Source organism: Triticum aestivum, chromosome 6B (genome assembly GCF_018294505.1).
Source record: "Triticum aestivum cultivar Chinese Spring chromosome 6B, IWGSC CS RefSeq v2.1, whole genome shotgun sequence".
Lineage (NCBI taxonomy): Eukaryota > Viridiplantae > Streptophyta > Magnoliopsida > Poales > Poaceae > Triticum > Triticum aestivum.
Window position 1 is genome coordinate 721,150,499 of NC_057810.1, and position 11,315 is coordinate 721,161,813.

The following is an 11,315-nucleotide window of genomic DNA, read 5'->3' on the forward strand; positions in this document are numbered from 1 at the left end:
GGAAAGGAGGCTAGAGAAGGAAACGAACCATGATCACACTAAGGAAGTAAATGAAACAGCCAGAAAGCTGGGACTTCACCGAGAATTGGGAAAGTGAACATTGTCCAAAAAAAAAAAGTTGGTAATGAGTTCTTTGTCTTTTCTTGAAATTAACATGAACAATTTTTTATCTCAATTTTTTTATAAAAAAAATAACACTGCAAGTGACCTTGCACTTGCAGAAACACAAAGTACAACATGAAAGATGTAATGATAATCCTGAATGTGCGCCACCATACGAGAATGCAAACAGATGGGTGCCAAGCGCCATTGAGGGCCGCCAGATCTGAAGTTTAATGGCGTGTCCAGTGCGCTGCCCTGGCCAAATTCTTTCAACAGTAATGGCTTCACCTTTGATAAGCTACTTTGTAAGACTGACAACCAGCATATCAGCGATAGAGCTAGCCGTGTCGAGTTAGGTTGAAGATGAGACCCTTTTTTTTCTCTGGTGTTTGCTGCGGTGGTGCTAGAGGCAAGTAACGAGCGCTGGAGTCAAGCTCAAGGGTGTCGTCGGTCTTGATTGTGTAAAGGATAGCTTTCAGATGTCTTTTTACTAGTTTTGCCCAATGAAAAAAATAGCGCGCTACAACAAAATAGCGACAACCTCAAAATACGTTATTAGCGTGCTATATCGCCATATAGCGTGCTATTAGCGAGACATTATACACTAATATATTTAGCGAGAAAATTATTAATATGCTATAGCGTGCTATATCGCGATATAGCGTACTATTAGTGAGACATTGTACACTAATATATTTAGCGAAAAAATTCTCAATACGCTATAGCGTGCTAGCTATTTTTTTCAGTTTGCCAGATCGATGTCTTCGTGTGGTTTATACTTTGGTCATCTTATATTAATTAGACATGTACTACCATGAAAAAATACGAAAAGGAACACTTTTTTTTGGTAGTAGCAGAGAGTAGAAATACTACTACAAGTTTTTTTTAGAAATAGTACAAGGTGGACCTCGAGGACTGAACAACAATGACTGCAATTGCACATTGGGCCTTTAGCCCATCGGTGCCATCGTTCCTCCATCACAAGCCTCCCACCCCTAAGGGTTCCTTCTTCCACCAAGAGAGCAAAGGGGATCGGGAGTCAGTTATGCGCCGCCGCCTACCCTGCGCGGCTGCGCCCATCTCCCACCTCGCGCCGTCATCGTCGCCGTCGGATGCCTCGAATGGGGATCCAGTGCTGCTTGCGAGTAGGCGACCAAATAAGCAGCTCCCAATCGAAGCAGCAGCAGCTCCATTTTTCGAGCAGCTCCTTTCCGAGCTGCGACCGGCAATCGAAGCAATCAAGCTGGCTCCAGTCGGAGCCGCAATCCGCAATCGAAGCAGCTCCCTTTTTTAGTGGCTAATCCGGAATCAAAGCAGTCCTTTCCGGATTACAATCAGAAACAGGCCCTCTTTCGAATTCAGTCTCCAGGTTTCCATTGGTGGCGAGTCTCAATTGGTGGTGGACAGCCTAGACATCAGTACCCGCCAATTTCAAGAGGAGACGAGCAACAACTCCCTAAACATCAGTTTTCGGAGTGACCAGCAACTCGGGCGATGGCCAAGTCTAGTCGCCGGCGACGGGCTGCCAAATTGAATGCTAAGGTGAGTTCCTTGTCCTCTCCTTCCTCTGAATATCTTATTTTCCTGAGAGTATATACTTAGCCAGACAGGGGTCAAATTTCAGCCTAGTAGACAGCATAAAAAATTGAATCTTTTGAGTCTATCAAATTTTAGTTTTTTGATACAAAATTGCATCATCTTTTAGCCTATCGAAATCTACTTTTTTTTTGTACAAAAGAGAAATTAGATTTGTGTTATCTTAAATAGATCAAAGCTGCATCTATGCGACAGTAGAGAAATTTTATCTCGGGGACTATGAAACTTGCCACTTTTGAGACTACCAATGTTGCATATTTGATTTGCTTCTGTGCCAAATGCAGAAAGGCAGTCAAGATGATAGGATCAGCAGCTTGCCCAATGATATCCTGGTCAACATTCTTGATCGACTCGATGTCCGCGACGCTGTGAGAACCAGTGTCCTCTCGAGACGGTGGAGCCAGCTTCCTGCCATGCTCCCACAGCTTAGAATAAATGCTCAGGACATACTGCCCTCAAAAATTAAAACCGGCATGTCCGATGATGAATTGGTTCGAATGTCCAATGCAGTTGTTATCAAAGCGACAAAGAGCATACTGGCACGCAGGGATCCAGTCGAATGCACCATCCGCTTCTTCAGTGCGACGTTCTACTTGAGCGACGATGCACCCTTATCAGTTGGGCATGCTGTTGGCAGTGCCATGGTGACACACAAAATTGAGAAGGCCGAATTCAGAGTTTTGACACAGAAGAAACGCCTAGAGTGCACCATTGGCGATATGCTGACCTATGGGAAACGGTTTGTGTTGTTTTTCAACAAGTGTCTAAATGCATTCGCTGGTCTCACGCGCCTCTGCCTGCAGAACTTGAGATTCGCTGAATCTGACTTTGTCTCCAACATCCTCGTCACTTGCAAGCAGTTGAATTATTTAGGTTTTCTCAATTGCGACACAAAGAGTTGGATAACGCTCCAAGTTGAGCACGCACAACTCAGTGAGCTCAGTATTGTCAATTGCCGTTTTGACATGGTCGAACTCACCTGGCTTCCGAAGCTCACCTGTCTGGCGTTTGAGATTTGGATCGCTTTCAACGAACCACCACTGTCATTTGGCTATGTCCCATTGCTTGAGGTTCTCAGCCTTTCAAATGTTGCTTATAATCGGCACAAAATGGTCAAGTTAAGTACATTTCTTGGCGAGACCTCTGTTCGAGACCTGAAGTTGGGGTTTAAATGTGAAAAGGTAAGTCGGATGATTGCTTTTGTTCTGGCTTCACTTGCTCACTACTCATCCTATCATGTGCTTATTGTTGCAGATTTGGGTTCAACCAGAGTGTTTGGCCGGAAGGCAGGCACATGTGTTCCACCAACTAAGGATTCTCCGTCTATTTGGCATTCCTGAAGGGTATGATCTCACCTGGACAATGTTCTACTTGGAAGCGGCACCGTCCCTGGAGGAGCTCTACATGACGGTTTGTTCTCAACTAAAGCCTGTTCTTTTTTTTTTTTTGAGGGGTTGCTCCATTCTTAAGGACATTATGTTCCTCCCTACAGTCTTTTCTTTTGAGGGGTTGCTCTATTCTCCATTGCATGACTGCACACACCTGTGCTTTCACATGGCATGCAAAATTAACCTGTTCCATTTACCTTTGTCCTATGGGTGGTACGCAGGTGGTTGATCATCCGTGTGAAATGGAAATGGATGAGAAGGTGAGGAGGCGGGAGTCGTATAGCGAGAACAAGGGGGTCCAGTGGGAATCACCTACACCAAATTTCAAGCACCATCGTCTCACCAAGCTAGCCTTCTTCTGCTTCCAGTCTGAAGAATACATGGTGAGTCATGTCAGGCGTGTCATGAAAGCAGCGGTGAATCTAGGGGATGTGTACCTGTATGACAGGGTCACATGTATCTACTGTGAAGGCGTGGAGCCTCTAAAGCCGATAGTGTTTCCGAAGACAGATGAGCAGATGTCTTCAGTGGAGAAGCAAATCAGAGAGGGCACTGAGTCACCTGCCATAATCCATTTCCTGTCGGCTGCTGAAATAAGCGATGATTATCTTGCAAGGATATGTGAAGACGGTTAGACGCAGCTTCTTTGCATACCAGTCGGCTGGAATGAGTATTGTATTGGACTAGAAAAAAGCGGCGCAAGTCTGCATTTCCTTAATTTGGTGTGCTTTTTTAGTTGCAATGCCCTGTATAATTAAAATCGGTTGAAAGTGATCGTGGCACTGTTGTCGGTGGATTCAAGAATTTGATAATCCAGTTAAATTTGAGACCAAAGTTTCTAGAGTTATATTGGATCCAGTGATCTGTAATTTTAGACCAAAAATGCCATATTTCACGAGTTTGACTGTCACTAGAAAATTTGCGGGACAGCGCTCCAGTTGAACATATACGCATTTTTTTTCAAAAAGGAGGCAAAAGATTTGCCTCATCGATTAGTTAAGAAGAGAATTGCCTAGTTAATTTTTGGAAAACCGGGCGAAAACCGTTACAAACAACCCAAAGACGCACTACTCACACAACAAGAAACACCGTGACCGCACATGGAGCCCTCCCAATGCACCGCAACCCTCGACACTTGTACAACACAACGGAGCTTCACACAAGAACACTGACAATCGCAGGCGCCTTCCAGATGACGCCGCCCTTCTTGCTTTTGTTTCTCTTTGCTTTCTTCCTATTAGGTTTCTTCTTGAGGAGGCATCCATTTGTGTTGCCAGATCCAAACTAGTCAGCCATCCATTTGTCAGGAAAGTCGTAGAACTCATTGTACTTCTTGATGTAATTGTCTTCTACCAAGGGGCTCCTAGGGGCAGGCACCAACAAACCATCTGCATCGACATCGTCGACCCGAGGAACCCCCAACACGACATCCTCCACCACAGGCATTTTTGGGCTATACGTGGATAAGCATTCATCTTGGATACGCTCGCACGGTAGAGGAATGCTGCGTAAGGTTTGGTTTTAAATTTGTGCAAATCTAGAATTTCAGCGAATGGCAGTTTTTAAGGCAGGGCAGCATAAACTTGGCTCTGTCAGTACGGAACACGGTTCAAGGGAGCTAGGAACGCGACGGCGCTCTCCTGCCCTGCTCCGGGGATCTCCAAAGCGCGCTAGCTCGGTGTGCTCCCCGCTGCCATCGCTAACATCATTTTTTAAACTTTCAATCTAACCATGTTCGTGGACCACCTAGCGACAACTAGAAGCACTGGAGTGGATTGAAGGCGCGCCGTCATCGCCCCTTCTTCACCAAAATTGAGCAAACCTTATTGTAGTAGACAGTCGGAAAGTCGTTGTGCTAAGGCCCGATAGCCAATGAAGAAAGTCGTACATCAGAAGGATCAAACCTGTAAACACCTAAACAAAGACCTTCGTGTAGGTCTTTCGTGTATCGAGGCTCTTTTGTCTCCTAACTATAACCCTATTTCTATGGAATAAAACCCGCTTGCCCGAAAAAAAGACAACAAATTTTGATACATCATGCGCCTCCCAATTTTCGTGCCTTTTCTCATGGCTAATGTGAACTTATCAAAACCTTCCATCCTCTTCAGACCATAAACATTTTCAGCCATTGGGTCTTTACTTAGATGCATGTCGGCCGTTTGAGTTACTGTCAACTCATCTCTCTCTTTTTTAACCTAGGAGCTTTATTGATTATACTCAGAGGTAACACATTGGCGGGTAATACATCCATGAAGGGATTCCAGAGCAAAGTTAATCCAGAGACACCTTCAACAAACCTCACTCGCTTGTTCAGCGCAGAGGCAGTGCAAAGGTCGCTTGGGGATGCGAAGGAGAAAGTTCAGTGCGGCGGTTGAATGCCCGCGCGGCTCACAAACCTCTTTTTACCGGTGGCGGGAGGAACCGGTGGATTCTAAACCAATAAAATGCTGCCACCTCAAAAGTTATGGGACCACATGCATATACAGGCCAAGTATTCTCATGTTTGCATGGCTCGTATTTCCCAGGGCCAGGGCCCACCATGTGCAAGTGCAATCCCTACTAAGGAGTCCACGACCGTGATTGCAATGGGTGTTGTCCTTTTTTTACCCCATCCCAAAGCAGCTAATTTAATAATCAATCTAAATTAGGAAATTTAATTAGCTTAATATTAATCCCTATTTTCTAATTTGATTTCACTTAGAGATATTTTTAAATATTTTAATAATTTTAAAAACTAAATTATTTCAAAGAACCACTTCCAAATATCTGAAAATAATTGATTTTGCTCATTTCAAAAACTAATTTTAATTTTTTCAGAAAACAAATCTCACTTATTTCAAAATACTAATTTCACTCATTTTCAAAAGCTGATTTCAATAATTTCAAGAACACATTTCACACATTGAAACAACTTTCGGCCATGTAAACAGATTTCACGTGCACTCTAGTAGAAAACTTGAATGTAAAGCAATGTAAACCAACTTGGTCACATGTAACCCTATCCCTCATCCACATATATAAGGAGAGGTAGGGACCTCCCAAGTGTGCGGCCAATATCTCCAACTGATCCAATCTCTCCACGAGACAAACACATCAATAGAATAAGACATGCTGGATGTAGGGTATTACCTCCCCACGAAGGCCTGATCCTGGGTAAAATCCGCCTCCCGTGTGTTTCCTATTCTAATCTTGTATGCGTGCTCTGCCCCATGAGTAAGCCTATGCAGGTATCTGCTGATTTTTGCACCGTGAGCGTGTACCTTGCTGATATAGAGATCCGAGTCGAGAGCAAAGGCTTCGCTGAAGGCCAACGCCTCCAGCGTCTCGGCCTGCACCATGTCCTCTAAAAAACGGTTATGCACTATTTTGGGGCACCTATTGAGATGCTCTTAACCAAAGGTGGCCAAATGGGTCGGTCCTGGCGTGGTAGCCCGATAGCCCGCATGCGTGGCCTGGCACATTTATGATCGGGTCTTGCCGATACATGGCCCGCCAAGGGCCTTGCCTGGGCGCGTTCGCTAGCACGACACGACCCGTTCACCTTTCAAAGTTTTTGTATATATTAGTCCTTGAAAACAACCGAAATAGGCCTAAAAATAGCCAAAAATCTGGCGGACTGTTGGGCTAAACATGCCGATGGCCCGGTCCGTTACCTTGGTGTGACGTGCCTGGGCCAGAGAGCATGGCACGAGTCTGGTCCGGCACAAACCCTATTTGGCGCTGCAGGCGCCTATTATAGGGCATTTTGCTAACAGGCACCAACCAATCGGAACAATCCACCACATGTGACCAGTTGCTCATTTTTCTCCTTCTATTCTTTTCCCAGAACGCGATCGTTTTTTTCTTATCTTTTTTCGGTTTCTTTTTTGTTTTCTTTTTCTTTTGCAAATGCGTGAACTTTTCTTAATTTTTGCAAAAAAATAAAATTGATGAACTCTTTTTTTAGATTTGTGAACTTTTTTCAGAATCGATGATTTTTTTTTTCAAATTTTATGAACTTTTTTCAAATCCGGTGAACTTTGTTAAATTTATGAACTTTTTTAGAATTTGATGAAGTTTTTTTCAATTTTTTTGAACCTTTCTTAAATTCTATGAACATTTTTGAGAATTGATTAGCTTTTTAAAATTTGATGAACGTTTTTCCAAAATTGATGAACCTTTATCAAATTTGATTTTTTACTATTAAAATCTGTGAACTTTTTCAAATTTGATTAACTTTATTTTCAAAAACGATGAACTTTTTTTTTGAAAGTTAATGAAATTTTTTCAGGCTTGTGAACTTTTTCTTCCAAAATGAAGAACTTTTTTCGAAATCACGATCTTTTTTCCAAATAATTTAAAAAAATTAAGTGATACCATAGATGAGTGATTATGTTCAATAAAATAGAACTGCGACCTTGTTATTAAGCTCCTGCCTCTGTTATTAGTCACCAATAGCAAGTAGCTCATGTGGCTGGTGGCACCTGTTTGTCACCACGGTGGTGAGGTCGTATCCTGAGGAGAGCATATATTTTTGTTTTGTTTTGCGAGCTTTTCATGGGCCGGCCCAGCGCGGGGCGCTGCAGGCGCCAGGAGCGATGGGCGCCTGCAGCGCCGGTATCCCGACACAACCCACCTAGTACATGGGTCGGCCCATTTAGTCCAGGCTGGGCTGAGCCATGTCATGCCGGCCCATCTGGTCAGGTTTGCTCTTAGCCCATCCGTGCCATCATTTCTCTCCATCGCAGGCCACCCCTCACCTAGAGTTTCACCATGTTTAAAAAAACTCTAGGGTTTCACCATATCCTTAACAACATGTTTGGTTGGGGTAATTAGAGTTAGGAAATGCAAATTGAAGGGGTACGAGACTTTAATCTATGACACCGTCAATTGTCACGACCAAACAAGGAAATATAATTTCTTCTCGAATGCTCTCACATAATTCCTATCATGCGCCATACATAAGATTAGAAATAAAACGACTCATCCCATATCTAATCTCAATACAACTCCCTACTCTAAAACTCTCATTCCCCTTTCCAAATATTACCAAACACGCTGTAAAAAAAAACTAACTAGGGGTGACCAGAGAGCAAAGGGGATCGGGAATCTGTTATGCGCCGCCGCCTGCCGTGCTTCAGCAGTGGCACCGCCCCTCCCACCTTGGGTTTCGCCAGAGAGCAAAGGGGCCGCCGCCTGCCGTGCTTGAGCAGCGGCACCCAAATAAGCCGCTCCTCCTTTGGGAGCCGCACTCCCCAATCGAGGCAGCGGCAGCTCCATTTCGAAGCTGCTCATTTCCGAGTTGCAACCGGCAATCGAAGCAACTCTTTCGAATTCAGTCTCCGAGTTTCCATTGGTGGCGGGAACCCAGCAGCTATATATACTATCTGGCCTGACGGCACCGCAGTACCCGCCAGTTTTCGAAGAAGAGCAATTCACGGCAACTCGTGAGCCTTCAGCTTGCCGAATTTCGGAGGAGACGAGCAAGCTCCCGTGACATCCGGCGATGTCGAGCTCTCTTCGCCGTCGACCGGCTGCCAGACCGATGGCCAAACCATCCGCCAAGGGTCTCAACAGCTCTAACCGATGGTCCTCTCTAGCCAATCTGGTCAGTTGCTTATCATGGTTTCTGTAGATCTTTTTTTTATTGCCTGGCATAATTCCTTCTATGAGTGGTCAAACTGGCACAATTGAGTTTTCGACGCACAATTGAATTATTGAAATAGCATCATATAGATGGTAATAAATCAACTCTGATTTCCTTTCATGCCAAATACAGGGAGAAGAGGAAGGGCATCATCAAGATGATCGGCTCAGCAATTTGCCTAATGATTTGTTGCTTAATACTTCCTCCGTTCCGAATTACTTGTCCTCAAAATGGATGTATCTAGAACTAAAATACATCTAGATACATCCATTTCAATGACAACTATTTCCGAACGGAGGGAGTATCATAGAGCGACTTGGTACCGCAGATGCCGCAAGAACCAGCATCCTTTCCAGACGGTGGAAGCCAATCCCTGCTATGCTCTCCAAAATTTGTCTGACGGTTGGTTCCTCGGACTATGACTATGACAGGTCAAAGTTGACATGTGACCATGTAGTTCGGGCCAATGCCAACATGCTTCAAGCAACCAGGAACTTGCTGGAAAACAGGACAAGTCTATACCCCATTCATCTCCTGCGCCTGCAATTTTTCTTGGGAGATGAATCCGATAGCATTGGCCGGACTGTTGCCGACACCATATCAACACAAAAGGTTGGATCTGTCGAGTTAACTCTCCTGACAAAGAAGGGAGGCAGCCAATGCTCCCCTGACGATTTCCTCACTCACGGGAAACGGCTCAAGTCATTTGTTGATGCTTGTCCTAACACATTCAGTGGTCTTACACGACTAAGCCTAGAGAATTTAAGGCTAGGTGAATCAGATTTCCCTAAAATTTTGAGCATATCCAAGCAACTGGAGTTCCTCCGCTTGTGCAACTGTGACATGGGACTGCTGTCTTTGCTAGAAGTGGAACACCCGCAACTCCGTGAACTTGAGATTCTCAAGAGTGATTTTGAGAGAGTTGATCTGAATTGGCTGCCTAAGCTCACAACATTATCTTTTGCATGTTGGATATCTAAGCATGATCCTTTGTCTTTTGGTTATGTCCCGTTGCTCCAGACCTTGAGTATCAGCAATACAGCTCTTTCATATCATAAGATGCTCAAGCTAAGTGAGTTACTTGGCAAAGCCACTATAAGGGACCTGCATTTGAACTTTGAAAGCGAAAAGGTTAGTGAAGGTTGTATATTCTTGTTGATGATGCACGTAACATTACCTGGTCATGCCATTGTGAGGTTCTGGTCTCTTATCTGGTTAACATACTCCGCATTCGTCTAAATTTGCAGATTTGGGTTAAACCGGAAGGTCCAAGAGAATTATCTCAGGTGTTCGACAAACTAAGGCTTGTGAGTTTGGCTGACATTTCTGAAGAGTGCGATCTGACTTGGACAATGTTCGTTCTTCAAGGCGCACCCTCCCTTCAGGAGCTATCCATCAAGGTAAATTCTTTGTAGCTAATCTCCCTTTGTGCTGCATGTTCAAGTTTGCTCTGTGCATTGAAGTTACATAAGCTAGTTTGTTTTCTCAAATGTAATTTTGTTTGCCTGATGAAATGCAGGTGTGGGATCATCAATGTGATATGGTCGAGGACGAGGAGCTTAGGAAGAGGCTCAAGTATACCGAGGTGAAGAAGGATGCGTGTGCACGGTGGGAAGCACCTGCATCGGGTTTCAAGCACCACAATCTGACTGTGCTGAGAATCTTTGGGTTTCAGTCAGAGGACAAATTTGTGGATTATATCGCGGGTGTGATAGAAGCAGCCGTCGGTCTTGAGGACATATACTTGTATGAGAAGCCAGCATGTGAGACATGTAAGCGCAATACCAAGGACAGCTACCCACGGACAAACAAGGAGAGGATTGCGCTTAGGAACATATTCAACTGGGAGATGTGCTCGCTTGCAAGGATTCACTTCCCGAGTTCAAGAAACTGAAGATTTCGGGCATGTTCTGAACCTCTCCAACTCCGAACTTCACAAACTCCAGAATCAAATCAGAGCCGAATGCTAACTTTCACGGGAGCCGTCTTGGGCCGCAGTGCAATTTTGTGGAGCAAGGAAAACCCAGCTTTGCGTTTAACAACAATCTGAAGTTCCACGTATTTACATAATTTTGCAACCGCTCAGGAAAACACTTCTACCTGAGCCCTCGACGTATGGGCGAAGCACTGGTCCGAATTGTTTTCCCGCGCCTCCCTCGCCCGGTCTCCCTCTCCCTCTCCCTCTCGAACCCTCACAGCCGCCACCAGTAGCGCGGCCATGACTGCTCCCCCCGTCGCCGGTCGGATCCCGTCCTCCGCCTACAGCCATCCCAGCGTCCTTCCCGCAGCTATTCTCGTCGCCAGCGAGGAGCAGCAACCCCATGGCAAAGACGAGCTCCACCGGATGCCATCGACGCCGACACAACCGCCAGAGCCACGAGCAGCCACCCGACGGCCGAGCCCTCTAACCCAAACCGCTAGGTGAGCTCCCGTTGGCTGAAGAAAGATGGTCTGCCCATGGCTGACATGGTGTTGCTATTGTTAATGGACATTGCAAAAAATAATAATAATCAGATATTACATGAGTTCAGATATTACTGCTACGAGTTCAGTACAGTGTGCTATGTGTGCAAAATGATGTAAATTCAGATATTAGGCTGCTA

At 44.9% G+C, this 11,315-nt stretch overlaps 1 protein-coding gene and 1 pseudogene across 1 annotated transcript; both read left to right on the plus strand.

Annotated features, from left to right (window-relative positions):
• Positions 1 to 1,122: 1,122 nt before the first annotated feature.
• Positions 1,123 to 3,920, plus strand: LOC123140016 (F-box/FBD/LRR-repeat protein At4g00160). Its single transcript, XM_044559747.1, has 5 exons — positions 1,123 to 1,516; positions 1,565 to 1,644; positions 1,983 to 2,879; positions 2,953 to 3,108; positions 3,308 to 3,920. The coding sequence occupies exons 2-5, from the start codon at positions 1,597 to 1,599 to the stop codon at positions 3,719 to 3,721; spliced, it is 1,515 nt and encodes a 504-aa protein (XP_044415682.1). The 5' UTR covers positions 1,123 to 1,516; positions 1,565 to 1,596; the 3' UTR covers positions 3,722 to 3,920.
• A 5,012-nt stretch (positions 3,921 to 8,932) lies between these two features.
• LOC123135200 (uncharacterized) lies at positions 8,933 to 10,664 on the plus strand (annotated as a pseudogene).
• The last annotated feature ends 651 nt before the right edge of the window (positions 10,665 to 11,315 follow it).

Coding starts and splice junctions, on each gene's coding strand:
- LOC123140016 (XM_044559747.1), top strand. CDS start 1,597: ATGGCCAAGTCTAGTCGCCGGCGACGGGCTGCCAAATTGAATGCTAAG. Junction 2,880..2,952: donor TGGGGTTTAAATGTGAAAAG/GTAAGTCGGATG, acceptor TTATTGTTGCAG/ATTTGGGTTCAACCAGAGTG. Junction 3,109..3,307: donor TGGAGGAGCTCTACATGACG/GTTTGTTCTCAA, acceptor GGTGGTACGCAG/GTGGTTGATCATCCGTGTGA.